Here is a 15,000-nt window from a genome sequence, read left to right as displayed (position 1 = left end):
TTGCATCTCCCAGTCAAAAGCACGCTGTAGCATGGATGGCGGGTGCTTGGCAGTTGCCTTTACCATGGTAGTATTGTTGCATTCACGCTGGAAATTGATGAATTTTGGAGACTGTGGTGCCAGGTTGTTGTTAGCTTTGACCCTTTGCAGATCCACCCATTTGGCGACTTCTGTCAGGACCTTGTCATGTCTCCACCTGTATCGACCATCTCCCAGTGCTTTGGGGCATGCCGTCAAGATGTGATTCAGTGTGCATAGCACTGCTCCACAGTGCTTGCATGATGCATCTTCTTCCTTGCCCCAGATCTTTAAATTACTTGGGGTTGGCAAGAGGTCAGCCACAGCACGTAGCAAGAAAGACAGCTTGCCTTGGTCGGTTTCCCAGAGTTCCTTCCAGGACAGTGATCGCTCGAGTGCCTGATCCCACTGCATCCACTGCCCCTGAGAGGCCAGCCCTACCGCTTTCACACGGCGATGTTCTTCTTCTGCCTCTCTGACCCTCTGCACCACAAGCTCTCTCTTGCCTTTGGTGTTGGCCTTGCTCCACCTCTTAGTGTTGTAATGTCCAAGTCCCATGCGGCCTTGACAGATCACTCCAACAATCTCCTGGTGTTTCCAGTGTGCTTCAGCTTCCGATACCGCTTCTTGGGGCTTCCACTTCCTGCCGCACCTGATGGCATTGCTAGCATGCTGGACTTTCCCATCCTTTGACAGGAGCAGCGTGCTGACTGCTCTTGCCTTAGTGGCCTTGTATTCTTCAGCTACTGATGAAACAGGTAAGCGGAGCTTGGAGGTCTTGCTGTATAGGTTCACTGAGCTGAAGGAAGGGGGAACACCCAACCATTTCCGCACAATCTTACTGCACATTCTCTCCATTGCTTCCACTTGTGTCATAGGAAAGTCATAAAGCAGGAAGGGCCATTGCAGTCTGGGTATAATCCCATACTGAAAGCACCATACCTTGAACCTCCCAAGCAACTGGCTGTTGTCAATTGCCTTAAGCCAGATGCTCAGCTGGTCTTTGGTGTCTTTGAGATTGCTGATGTCCTTCAGAGAGTGGTCATAGTTTTTCCCAAGACATCGGATCCCTTGGTCTTGAATTACTGGGATTTCCGAGCCTTGGATGCTGAAGGTGTTTCTTATCAACTTTCCTTTGTGGATACTAAGGCTCCTGGATTTCTCCGGTTTAAATTGCATCCGTGCCCATGTCACCATCTTTTCCAGAGCACTTAGGATCCACTGTGTTCCTTGAATTGCTGGGGTCATCACAGTCACATCATCCATGAAAGCCCGGCAAGCGGGATGCCTTGTGCCGTCGTTTGCTTTAGGACCTTTACACTGCATCTCTCCTGCTTTCAGAAGAAGATTCATGGCGGCCACAAACAGGACCACTGAAATAGTGCATCCTGCCATGATTCCCTTCTCCAGCCTTTGCCATGTGGTGGTGAAGTTTCCCACTGTGAACCTCATTTTCAGTGAATCCATGTGTGTCATCACCAGCTTCACCACCTCTGTTGGTACTTGGTAGTGTTCTAAAGCCCTTTGGATCAGCTGATGAGGTACACTTGGGTAGGCTTTAGCAAGATCTAGCCAGACGACAGCGAGTGTGTTTTTATTACTCTTTGCTTCTTTGATGATCTGGCTGATCGCTGATGTATGTTCTAGGCATCCAGAATATCCTGGAACTCCTCCTTTTTGGACACTGGGGTCGATGTACTCATTGTTGAGAAGATACGATGTAAGCCTTTTAGCAACAATGGACCAGAATATTTTCCCCTCCACGTCCAATAGGGAGATCTCTCTGAACTCTTCGAGTCCTGTAGAATTCTGTCCTTTAGGAACAAAGCAGCCCTCAGCGAGTGTCCAGAGCTTAGGTTCCTGCCTTTTTTTCCAGAGTGTCCGTAAGAGCTTGGCTAACCTATTCAGTAGCAGTGGGCAGTTTTTATAGATCTTGTACGTTGTGCCTGATGGTCCTGGAGCGGATCCTGCTCGAGCTTTTCCGACAACTGACCTCACTTCATCCATGGTGAAGTCTGCCATGCTGAATGGAAAGTGTGGCATGGGCCTTGGCAGCTGGAACGGGCATAGGCCCAGTGGGATGTCTCTGCAGGGGTCACCATGTGCTGCTGCCACGCTCTTCTCCACATCCTCCTTGGAACACCTAAGTTTCCCGCTCTTAGGCTTTCCTAGAAGGTCAGCTGTAAACTGGAAGGGGTTGTTAAAAAAGGCTTTCCTCTTACGACGCTTTTCTCTCTGTTTCTTCCGGAGTGATTCTGCTTTGCAGAGAAGAATTAAGCTTTTCCGCACCTCCGCCCGTATCTGGTTTAGCGCTGATTTCTCCTCATCATTCGCTTTCTGCCATCTTTTCCTGAGTGTTCTCAGTTGCTCCCGTAATTCTTTAATCTGGCGCTGCCTCCTGCTTGGACCAGCTGGTGGTCTAATAACATTGCATTCCTTTACACCGAAGGTGTCCAGACATGCGTGAAAGACAGTTTTTACCATGGTTTTGATCTTCTTGGTTACATCTCCCTTGAGGGTATTGTCCAGGGTGATGTCTAGGTCTCTATCCAGCTGTGCCCATCTGCGGTCTGTAGCTGATGGTAAATTTAAGCGTGGTTTCCTCTCAAAGTCCTCTAGCATTTCAGATTCACCCCCTCTTCTTGTGCTCTGAGCAGGTTGAGCAGAGAGGTCCGGTGCACTGTGGTGTGCCTCCTGGCTCCGGTCCTCCTCCGACTGACAATCAACTGTGATATACTCAGAGATGGATCTCTGGGTATTACCGGGTGCTTCGCGTTGCTGCAGCTGCTTTTTGCACTTGGTCTTACCTTGGTGAATTTTAACGCCTCGTTCGTTCTTGAATACTCTGCCACAGATGTTGCATCTTCTGTTATCCTCGTCCTCCTGTCTTACTGCATCCAATTCCGTAGTCCTTGTGCCGTTGTCCGGGTCTTTACCAGTTTGGTCCGTCCTTAATGGCAGATTATTCTCCCCCCCTCCTCGGTCTGCCTGGGGGTATTCTCTTTGTTTAGTACTTGTAGCTTATTTGTGCAGTGCGCAATATCTTTACTGTCACTTTTGTAGTAGGCCTTATTAATTTAAAAGAAAAATAAACAACCTGAAACTTTTGAACAGCATTGTGCTAACATGTGTTATTAAACAATGAAAATATATTTGAGTGAGCGAGTATGTGAGCGAGTATGTGAGCGAGTATGTGAGTATATTAGAGGGACTTTTTACACAAAATTTGAAATACTTTGCCCTAACTTCCTAAAATTGAACAACAAAACATAATTTCAACATCTATTAGGTGAAAAAAAGAGATTGTATCAGTGATGCGCCCACATACACACACACACACGCTCGTACACAAAACAAACACTTACACACTGAATTCTAAATTGTTCACAGAATTTTGAAATGTTCATAAACTGTTCTACGATTTTTTCTATCGTATATTTTTATTTATTTTATTTAATTGAATTATTATTATTATTATTTTCTGTACTAAATGTTCAAAATCATTCTCTATGCTGTTTTGATGTTTTGGCAATACAAATGTATTTTTGTCATGCCAATAAAGCTTTATTTGAATTGAATTGAATGTGAGTGAGTGTGTGAGTGAATGTGAGTGAGTGTGTGAGTGAATGTGAGTGAGTGAGTGAGTGAGTGAGTGAGTGAATATGTATGTCAGAGTGAGTGAGTGAGTATGTGATTGAGTGAGTGATTGAGTGAGTATGTGAGTGAGTATGTGAGTGAGTATGTGAGTGAGTGTATGTGAGTGAGTGTATGTGAGTGAGTGTATGTGAGTGAGTGTATGTGAGTGAGTGTATGTGAGTGAGTGTATGTGAGTGAGTGTATGTGAGTATGAGTGTGAGTGTGTGTGTGAGTGAGTGAGTATGTGAGTGAGTGAGTATGTGAGTGAGTGAGTATGTGAGTGAGTGAGTATGTGAGTGAGTGAGTATGTGAGTGAGTGTATGTGAGTATGAGTGTGAGTGTGTGTGTGAGTGAGTGAGTGTGTGAGTGAGTGAGTATGTGAGTGAGTATGTGAGTGAGTGAGTATGTGTGAGTGTGTATGTGAGTGAGTGAGTGAGTGAGTGAGTGAGTATGAGTGTGTAAGTGAGTGAGTGAGTGAGTGAGTGAGTGAGTATGTGAGTGAGTGAGTATGTGAGTGAGTGAGTGAGTGAGTGAGTGAGTATGTGTGAGTGAGTATGTGAGTGAGTGAGTGAGTGAGTATGTGTGAGTGAGTATGTGAGTGAGTGAGTGAGTGAGTATGTGTGAGTATGTGAGTGAGTGAGTGAGTGAGTATGTGAGTGAGTGAGTATGTGTGAGTGAGTATGTGAGTGAGTGAGTGAGTGAGTGAGTATGTGTGAGTATGTGAGTGAGTGAGTATGTGAGTATGTGAGTGAGTGAGTGTGTGAGTGAGTATGTGTGTGAGTGAGTATGTGAGTGAGTGAGTATGTGTGAGTGAGTATGTGTGTGTGAGTGAGTGAGTATGTGAGTGAGTGAGTATGTGAGTGAGTGAGTATGTGTGTGAGTGAGTATGTGTGAGTGAGTGAGTATGTGAGTGAGTATGTGAGTGAGTGAGTATGTGTGAGTGAGTGAGTATGTGAGTGAGTGAGTGAGTATGTGAGTATGTGAGTGAGTGAGTGAGTGAGTATGTGAGTGAGTGAGTATGTGTGAGTGAGTATGTGAGTGAGTGAGTATGTGTGTGAGTGAGTATGTGTGAGTGAGTGAGTATGTGTGTGAGTGAGTATGTGTGAGTGAGTATGTGTCCAGATGTTGCATCACTGTAGGTGGAGCGAATCCAGAGACATTAAATGTCTCTCTCACATAACACACAATCAGATCTGGGCAGACAAATCTGAAGTTGCTGTAATACACACACACACACACACACACACACACAATAAAATACTATTTTATTATAATATATTATTAATACCGGTTTTCTACTTCAAAATTTCATGTCTAATTCAATGTTACTTGCCTTTTTTTGTGATTGTTTTTGAAATTTACTAGCAATTTTTTATATATATATATATTTTTTTTTTCAGTTCACGCACGTGTATCTGCACATCCGTTTAATTTTATATTAATCATGCGCCAGTCACTCATTCATAAATGCTGTTTGTGTCGCATTTGTGTCATTGTGTCGCTTGGCAACCCGTAAATGGCCTGTATTTATGCTAATGAACTGCATGTTTGTGATGATGCTAATAAACACTCTTGTGTGTGTTCTAGGTTGCGATAAAGATTGTTGATAAGACTCAGCTGGACGACGAGAACCTGAAGAAGATCTTCCGAGAGGTTCAGATCATGAAGATGCTGAGACACCCTCACATCATCCGCCTCTACCAGGTCTCACACACACACACACACACACACACACACACCCCCTCACATCATCCGCCTCTACCAGGTCTCACACACACCCTCACATCATCCGCCTCTACCAGGTCTCACACACACACACACCCCCTCACATCATCCGCCTCTACCAGGTCTCACACACACACACACACACACACACACACCCCCTCACATCATCCGCCTCTACCAGGTCTCACACACACCCTCATATCATCCGCCTCTACCAGGTCTCACACACACACACACACACACCCTGACATCATCCGCCTCTACCAGGTCTCACACACACACACACACACACACACACACACACATGTCTGGTTCACTATCTTTGTGTGGACTCTCCATAGACGTAATGGTTTTTATACCGTACAAACTGTACATTCTATCCCCTTACACTAACCCTACCCCTAAACCTACCCATCACAGGAAACATTCTGCATTTTTACTTTCTCAAAACAACTCATCCTGTGTGATTTATAAGCCTTTTGAAAAGTGGGGACCGCTGGCTGGTCCCCACAATGTAGGTGATCTCAGGTTTTACTATTCTTATGGGGACATTTGGTCCCCACAATGTAATATAAACAAGGGCACACACACACACACACACACACACACACTCACAAATCCACCTCTACCAGGTCACTTCTGTTGGTTTGTGTATGGTTGAATGCAACTGGTGCTCAGTGTGTGTGTGTGTGTGTGTGTGTGTGTGGCAGGTGATGGAGACGGAACGATTGATCTATCTGGTGACGGAGTACGCCAGTGGAGGAGAGATCTTCGGTGAGTGAATCAATCGTTTGATTCTTCGCAGTGATTAGAATCTTTTGAATCTGTTGAGGAAAACAATGATCAGATCATCCATTGCAGGAACACAAGTGTGACTGTTTTATACAGGAACATTTAACCTGTTCGAATCATGTCCATTCTTAAATAATAGAATCAATGATGCACACTTCACGACAGAGCAAGCACTAGTTTGTGTTCGCTGTTCCTCAGATCATCTGGTGGCTCACGGGCGCATGGCGGAGAAAGACGCGCGGCGGAAGTTCAAGCAGATCGTAGCCGCGGTTTACTTCTGCCATTGCAGGAACATCGTCCACAGAGACCTGAAGGCGGAGAACCTGCTGCTCGACCACAACCTGAACATCAAGATCGCAGGTGAGTGAGCGTGTGTGTGTGTGTGTGTGTGTGTGTGTGTGCGTGCGTGTGTGTGTGTGTGTGTGTGTGCGTGCGAGCGAGTGAGTGACTGAGTGACTGAGTGACTGAGTGAGTGAGTGAGTGAGTGAGTGAGTGAGTGAGTGAGTGAGTGAGTGAGTGAGTGAGTGTGGTGTGTGAGTGAGTCAGTGAGTGAGTGAGTGAGTGTGGTGTGTGAGTCAGTGACTGAGTCAGTGAGTGAGTGTGTGAGTCAGTCGGTGAGTGAGTGTGCGAGTGAGCGAGTCAGTGACTGAGTCAGTGAGTCAGTGAGTGAGTCAGTGAGTGAGTCAGTGAGTCAGTGTGTGTGTGTGTGTGTGAGTGAGTCAGTCAGTCAGTGAGTGAGTGAGTGAGTGAGTGTGTGTGTTAGTGAGTGAGTCAGTGAGTGAGTGAGTGAGTGAGTCAGTCAGTCAGTGAGTGAGTGAGTGAGTGAGTGTGTGTGTTAGTGAGTGAGTCAGTGAGTGAGTGTGTGAGTCAGTGAGTGAGTGAGTGAGTGAGTGAGTGAGTGAGTTAGTGAGTCAGTGAGTCAGTGAGTCAGTGAGTGTGTGAGTGAGTGTGTGTGTGTGTGTGTGTGTGTGAGTAAGTGAGTCACTGAGTGAGTGAGTCAGTGAGTGAGTGTGTGAGTTAGTGAGTGTGTGAGTTAGTGAGTGTGTGAGTTAGTGAGTGTGTGAGTTAGTGAGTGTGTGAGTTAGTGAGTGTGTGAGTTAGTGATAGTGAGTGTGTGAGTTAGTTAGTGAGTGAGTGAGTGAGTGAGTGAACGTATGATTATGAGTAATCGAGTACGAAATTGAGTGATCGGAGTAATCGAGTGAGTAAATGAACGAATGAATGAGTGAGAGAGTAATCGAGTGAATGAGTCAATTTGTCTGTGAGTCATTCAGTCCGTGAATGTGTGTCTGTGTGTTTTTGGAGTGTATTTGACCCGTCTGTCTCTCTGTCCTCCAGATTTCGGCTTCAGTAATGTGTGTGAGTGAGTGTGTGAGTGAGTGAATGTGTGTTTTTGGAGTGTACTTGACCCGTTGGTCTCTCTATCCTCCAGATTTCGGCTTCAGTAATCTGTTTTCTCGAGGACAGCTGCTGAAGACGTGGTGTGGCAGTCCTCCGTATGCGGCGCCCGAACTCTTCGAGGGGAAGGAGTACGACGGACCAAAAGTTGACATATGGGTAAAACCAGCGTCTGTCTCTGAGCTCGCTAACACATACGCATAAACTGCTTAGACTGGTCTGAAAAGTTAGTCATCTAGTTTTTTTCTTCAAGACTGGTCCAAATTCTAATGTTATTTACAAACACTATTATTCCCAAAAGTATTGGGACACGGCTCCAAATCATTGAGTTCAGGTGTTCCAATCACTTCCATGGCCACAGGTGTAGAGCTCTCTCTCTCTCTCTCTCTCTCTCTCTCTCTCTCTCTCTCTGTAGAGTTTGGGTGTGGTTCTGTATGTCCTGGTTTGTGGCGCGTTACCGTTCGACGGAAGCACTTTACAGAACCTCCGCGCTCGAGTCCTCAGTGGGAAATTCCGTATCCCGTTCTTCATGTCCACAGGTGCACACTCTCACACACACACACACACACACACTCCCTCACTCACTCACTCACACACACACACCACACACACACTCACTCACTCACTCACTCACTCACTCACTCACTCACACACACACACACACTCACACACACACACACTCTCACACACACTCACTCACTCCCTCACACACACTCGAGCCGTGATTGACAGACCTGTATGTGTGTTTCAGACTGTGAGTATCTGATCAGACACATGTTGATTCTGGAACCCAGTCGACGGCTTTCAATGGAGCAGATCTGCAAGAACAAGTGGATGAGACAAGGAGACCCGGATCCGGAGTTTGACAGAGTAAGACACACACACACACACGTGATGATCAAACTGTGTTAAAAGTTTGTAAAACTAAATGTCATGCCTTACGATGTGTAGAAACGTTGTTCATTTCTCTGTGTGTCTGTAGCTGATAGCAGAATGTGAGCAGGTGAAGGTGGAGAGAGAAACAGAGTTAATTAACGAGCAAGTGCTAATGGCCATGTCAGATATGGGCTTCGACCGCGAGCGGACCTTACAGGTACACACACACACACACACACACACACACGGCATGTCTCTGTCATTCACATGAACTCTTCTGAAACATTGATTGTATTGCGTGTCGACCGCAGTCTCTGCACACGGATGCGTATGATCACTACAGCGCCACCTACAGTCTGCTGTCTGACAAGCTGAAGCGGCACAAGAACCTGTGCATGGCTCCGCCCACGCCCCGCCCCCTCTACCCGCTGCAGGTGTGTGCCGTTGCCATTAGCAACCTTTGATGCCTAATGAGGGGAATATGCATGAGCTTCAGGGTGCCTTATTTGCATATTGTATGAAAGCTGAGTGTCCTACTCTTCTGGAGAATTAATGATGATTTTAAAGGTGACATATTATGCCTCTTTTCACAAGATGTAATATAAATCTATGGTGTCTCCAGAATGTGCCTCTGAAATTTCAGTTCAAAATATTCCACAGATCATTTATTACAGCTTGTCAAATTTGCCCATTTTTGTGTGTGTCCCTTTAAATGCAAATGAGCTGCAGCTCCGCCTCCGTTCAGAAGAGGGCGGAGTCTTTACACGAGCTTCAGAAACTCCGGCAAAAACAAAACAGGCCAATCTCACTCATCCAGAATCCCAGAATCACCAGTAGCAAATGCAGCCTTACGGAGAGACTCAGGAAGAGTTTCTGAATGTTAGTGGAGACATTTGTGTAGTTGTTGTGGAGTTACACTGATCATCTCATCATCATGTTGAACTTCTCCACAAGTGTCCACAGTTCCTGAGGTGTTTATAAGACAGCGGTGACATGTTCTGGTCAATAGTGTCCAGTGCTCGTCTGTGCTCAACCACAGAACAGTTTCAGGCTTTGCTGGATCTTTATCATTGTGTTAGAACTGGTCTCTGTTGTCGCTCGTGGAACCAAATGTCGGCTGATGTGTGTAAACGTGCAGATTAAGGGCCGGTAATATTATAATAAGATCTTCATACGTCAGAAGGGGAGAGAAATCTGATTGACTTATTTTTTTACATGCTTGCAGAGAAAGGCTCACCAGAACACAGTTACTGGGTTTCACTTTTCACGTTTTCTGTGTTGGTAGAAGCACCGATTACAGCACTGACACACGGAAAAAGCCAGATTTTGATGATATGTCACCTTTAAAGTCTGTGGAATGGAATTGTGGGGGCGATTTTGTTGGAGTTGAAAGGGATTGTGGTTATGTGATAAGATATGCTCTGTGTTTGTGTGTTGGTCCCGCAGGATCTGAGTAACGCCGTCAGTATGACGGTACCGCAGGTCCAGCTCATTAACCCAGAGAATCAGATCGTTGAGGTGAGCCTCAGAGTCACATTCAGTCAGAATAAAAAAGTGTGGACTGAGTATCAGGTGTAGGATGGATCATCTAATCCGCAGTGTGTCGTGACCCGTGTGTTGTGTGTGTGTGTTTCAGACTGACGGGCCGATGGCTCTGGACAGTGATGAGGGAGAAGAGCCCAGTCCAGAGGCGATGGCCCGATACCTGTCCATGAGGCGCCACACTGTAGGCGTTCCCGACCCCAGGTACTTCACCTCTCAGACAATACTTATGTTTTTCCTGTCTGTATTTGCTGTATTTTTCTCCAGCTGGAGTTATGGCTTAACAAGCCCCTCCCACCTAACTAAAGTCCCTCCCAGTTCACTCAAAATTCATCCCACCTTACTAAAGTCCCTCCCAGTTCACTCTAAACCCCTATCACCTTACTAAAGTCCCTCCCAGTTCACTCTAAACTCCTCTCACCTCACTAAAGTCCCTCCCAGTTCACTCTAAACCCCTATCACCTCACTAAAGTCCCTCCCAGTTCACTCTAAACTCCTCTCACCTCACTAAAGTCCCTCCCAGTTCACTCTAAACCCCTATCACCTTACTAAAGTCCCTCCCAGTTGACTCTAAACCCCTATCACCTTACTAAAGTCCCTCCCAGTTGACTCTAAACCCCTATGACCTTAATAAAGTCCCTCTCGGTTCACTCTAAACCCCTATCACCTAACTTAAGTCCCTCCCAGTTCACTCTAAACCCCTATCACCTTACTAAAGTCCCTCCCAGTTGACTCTAAACCCCTATGACCTTACTAAAGTCCCTCTCGGTTCACTCTAAACCCCTCTCACCTAACTTAAGTCCCTCCCAGTTCACTCTAAACCCCTATTACCTTACTAAAGTCCCTCCCAGTTCACTCTAAACCCCTATTACCTTACTAAAGTCCCTCCCAGTTGACTCTAAACCCCTCTCACCTAACTTAAGTCCCCCCCGGTTCACTCTAAACCCCTCTCACCTAACTAAACTCCCTCTCAGTTCACTCTAAACCCCTATTACCTTACTAAAGTCCCTCCCAGTTCACTCTAAACCCCTATTACCTTACTAAAGTCCCTCCCAGTTGACTCTAAACCCCTCTCACCTAACTTAAGTCCCCCCCGGTTCACTCTAAACCCCTCTCACCTAACTAAACTCCCTCTCAGTTCACTCTAAACAACTCTCACCTAACTAAAGTCCCTTCCAGTTCACTCTAAACAACTCTCACCTAACTAAAGTCCCCTCCAGTTCACTCTAAACAACTCTCACCTCACTAAAGTCCCTTCCAGTTCACTCTAAACAACTCTCACCTAACTAAAGTCCCCCCCGGTTCACTCTAAACAACTCTCACCTTACTAAAGTCCCTCCCAGTTCACTCTAAACCCCTCTCACCTAACTAAACTCCCTCTCAGTTCACTCTAAACAACTCTCACCTAACTAAAGTCCCTCCCAGTTCACTCTAAACAACTCTCACCTTACTAAAGTCCCTCCCAGTTCACTCTAAACAACTCTCACCTTACTAAAGTCCCTTCCAGTTCACTCTAAACCCCTCTCACCTAACTAAACTCCCTCTCAGTTCACTCTAAACAACTCTCACCTTACTAAAGTCCCTCCCAGTTCACTCTAAACCCCTCTCACCTAACTAAACTCCCTCTCAGTTCACTCTAAACAACTCTCACCTTACTAAAGTCCCTCCCAGTTCACTCTAAACCCCTCTCACCTAACTAAACTCCCTCCCAGTTCACTCTAAACAACTCTCACCTTACTAAAGTCCCTCCCAGTTCACTCTAAACCCCTCTCACCTAACTAAACTCCCTCTCAGTTCACTCTAACCAACTCTCACCTTACTAAAGTCCCTCCCAGTTCACTCTAAACAACTCTCACCTTACTAAAGTCCCTCCCAGTTCACTCTAAACAACTCTCACCTTACTAAAGTCCCTCCCAGTTCACTCTAAACCCCTCTCACCTAACTAAACTCCCTCTCAGTTCACTCTAAACAACTCTCACCTAACTAAAGTCCCTCCCAGTTCACTCTAAACAACTCTCACCTTACTAAAGTCCCTCCCAGTTCACTCTAAACAACTCTCACCTTACTAAAGTCCCTTCCAGTTCACTCTAAACAACTCTCACCTAACTAAACTCCCTCTCAGTTCACTCTAAACAACTCTCACCTCACTAAAGTCCCTCCCAGTTCACTCTAAACAACTCTCACCTTACTAAAGTCCCTCCCAGTTCACTCTAAACAACTCTCACCTTACTAAAGTCCCTCCCAGTTCACTCTAAACAACTCTCACCTTACTAAAGTCCCTTCCAGTTCACTCTAAACCCCTCTCACCTTACTAAAGTACCTTCCAGTTCACTCTAAACAACTCTCACCTAACTAAACTCCCTCTCAGTTCACTCTAAACAACTCTCACCTAACTAAACTCCCTCTCAGTTCACTCTAAACCCCTCTCACCTTACTAAAGTCCCTCCCAGTTCACTCTAAACAACTCTCACCTTACTAAAGTCCCTTCCAGTTCACTCTAAACCCCTCTCACCTTACTAAAGTCCCTTCCAGTTCACTCTAAACAACTCTCACCTCACTAAAGTCCCTTCCAGTTCACTCTAAACCCCTCTCACCTTACTAAAGTCCCTCCCAGTTCACTCTAAACAACTCTCACCTTACTAAAGTCCCTTCCAGTTCACTCTAAACCCCTCTCACCTTACTAAAGTCCCTTCCAGTTCACTCTAAACAACTCTCACCTCACTAAAGTCCCTCCCAGTTCACTCTAAACAACTCTCACCTTACTAAAGTCCCTTCCAGTTCACTCTAAACAACTCTCACCTAACTAAACTCCCTCTCAGTTCACTCTAAACAACTCTCACCTCACTAAAGTCCCTCCCAGTTCACTCTAAACAACTCTCACCTTACTAAAGTCCCTCCCAGTTCACTCTAAACAACTCTCACCTTACTAAAGTCCCTCCCAGTTCACTCTAAACAACTCTCACCTTACTAAAGTCCCTCCCAGTTCACTCTAAACAACTCTCACCTTACTAAAGTCCCTTCCAGTTCACTCTAAACAACTCTCACCTCACTAAAGTCCCTTCCAGTTCACTCTAAACCCCTCTCACCTTACTAAAGTCCCTCCCAGTTCACTCTAAACAACTCTCACCTTACTAAAGTCCCTTCCAGTTCACTCTAAACCCCTCTCACCTTACTAAAGTCCCTCCCAGTTCACTCTAAACAACTCTCACCTTACTAAACTCCCTCTCAGTTCACTCTAAACAACTCTCACCTCACTAAAGTCCCTTCCAGTTCACTCTAAACCCCTCTCACCTTACTAAAGTCCCTCCCAGTTCACTCTAAACAACTCTCACCTAACTAAACTCCCTCTCAGTTCACTCTAAACAACTCTCACCTCACTAAAGTCCCTTCCAGTTCACTCTAAACCCCTCTCACCTTACTAAAGTCCCTCCCAGTTCACTCTAAACAACTCTCACCTTACTAAAGTCCCTTCCAGTTCACTCTAAACCCCTCTCACCTTACTAAAGTCCCTTCCAGTTCACTCTAAACAACTCTCACCTCACTAAAGTCCCTTCCAGTTCACTCTAAACAACTCTCACCTTACTAAAGTCCCTCCCAGTTCACTCTAAACAACTCTCACCTTACTAAAGTCCCTCCCAGTTCACTCTAAACAACTCTCACCTTACTAAAGTCCCTTCCAGTTCACTCTAAACCCCTCTCACCTAACTAAACTCCCTCTCAGTTCACTCTAAACAACTCTCACCTTACTAAAGTCCCTCCCAGTTCACTCTAAACCCCTCTCACCTAACTAAACTCCCTCTCAGTTCACTCTAAACAACTCTCACCTTACTAAAGTCCCTCCCAGTTCACTCTAAACCCCTCTCACCTAACTAAACTCCCTCCCAGTTCACTCTAAACAACTCTCACCTTACTAAAGTCCCTCCCAGTTCACTCTAAACCCCTCTCACCTAACTAAACTCCCTCTCAGTTCACTCTAACCAACTCTCACCTTACTAAAGTCCCTCCCAGTTCACTCTAAACAACTCTCACCTTACTAAAGTCCCTCCCAGTTCACTCTAAACAACTCTCACCTTACTAAAGTCCCTCCCAGTTCACTCTAAACCCCTCTCACCTAACTAAACTCCCTCTCAGTTCACTCTAAACAACTCTCACCTAACTAAAGTCCCTCCCAGTTCACTCTAAACAACTCTCACCTTACTAAAGTCCCTCCCAGTTCACTCTAAACAACTCTCACCTTACTAAAGTCCCTTCCAGTTCACTCTAAACAACTCTCACCTAACTAAACTCCCTCTCAGTTCACTCTAAACAACTCTCACCTCACTAAAGTCCCTCCCAGTTCACTCTAAACAACTCTCACCTTACTAAAGTCCCTCCCAGTTCACTCTAAACAACTCTCACCTTACTAAAGTCCCTCCCAGTTCACTCTAAACAACTCTCACCTTACTAAAGTCCCTTCCAGTTCACTCTAAACCCCTCTCACCTTACTAAAGTACCTTCCAGTTCACTCTAAACAACTCTCACCTAACTAAACTCCCTCTCAGTTCACTCTAAACAACTCTCACCTAACTAAACTCCCTCTCAGTTCACTCTAAACCCCTCTCACCTTACTAAAGTCCCTCCCAGTTCACTCTAAACAACTCTCACCTTACTAAAGTCCCTTCCAGTTCACTCTAAACCCCTCTCACCTTACTAAAGTCCCTTCCAGTTCACTCTAAACAACTCTCACCTCACTAAAGTCCCTTCCAGTTCACTCTAAACCCCTCTCACCTTACTAAAGTCCCTCCCAGTTCACTCTAAACAACTCTCACCTTACTAAAGTCCCTTCCAGTTCACTCTAAACCCCTCTCACCTTACTAAAGTCCCTTCCAGTTCACTCTAAACAACTCTCACCTCACTAAAGTCCCTCCCAGTTCACTCTAAACAACTCTCACCTTACTAAAGTCCCTTCCAGTTCACTCTAAACAACTCTCACCTAACTAAACTCCCTCTCAGTTCACTCTAAACAACTCTCAC

At 45.6% G+C, this 15,000-nt stretch overlaps 1 protein-coding gene across 5 annotated transcripts in view; it reads left to right on the top strand.

Annotated features, from left to right (window-relative positions):
• The window catches only part of sik3 (SIK family kinase 3), a 51,410-nt gene that overhangs the window by 9,580 nt on the left and 26,830 nt on the right, over positions 1–15,000 (top strand). For 3 of the 5 annotated variants that reach the window (XM_084418670.1, XM_084418668.1, XM_084418669.1), the window contains exons 2-11: positions 5,242–5,358; positions 6,090–6,153; positions 6,370–6,531; positions 7,604–7,728; positions 7,985–8,108; positions 8,321–8,439; positions 8,552–8,662; positions 8,757–8,879; positions 9,892–9,963; positions 10,082–10,191. In XM_084418670.1, coding sequence (XP_084274796.1) covers positions 5,242–5,358; positions 6,090–6,153; positions 6,370–6,531; positions 7,604–7,728; positions 7,985–8,108; positions 8,321–8,439; positions 8,552–8,662; positions 8,757–8,879; positions 9,892–9,963; positions 10,082–10,191 — 1,127 coding nt within the window. Of the gene's footprint in view, positions 1–5,241; positions 5,359–5,437; positions 5,457–5,632; positions 5,647–6,089; positions 6,154–6,369; positions 6,532–7,603; positions 7,729–7,984; positions 8,109–8,320; positions 8,440–8,551; positions 8,663–8,756; positions 8,880–9,891; positions 9,964–10,081; positions 10,192–15,000 lie in introns of those variants that run through there. The other 2 variants (XM_084418672.1, XM_084418671.1) reach the window with 2 other exon arrangements.

This window comes from Rutilus rutilus, assembly GCF_951802725.1.
Source record: "Rutilus rutilus genome assembly, chromosome: 9".
Classification (NCBI taxonomy): domain Eukaryota; kingdom Metazoa; phylum Chordata; class Actinopteri; order Cypriniformes; family Leuciscidae; genus Rutilus; species Rutilus rutilus.
The sequence above is the reverse complement of the archived record's forward strand: the minus strand, read 5'-3'. Positions and strand labels throughout refer to the sequence as shown.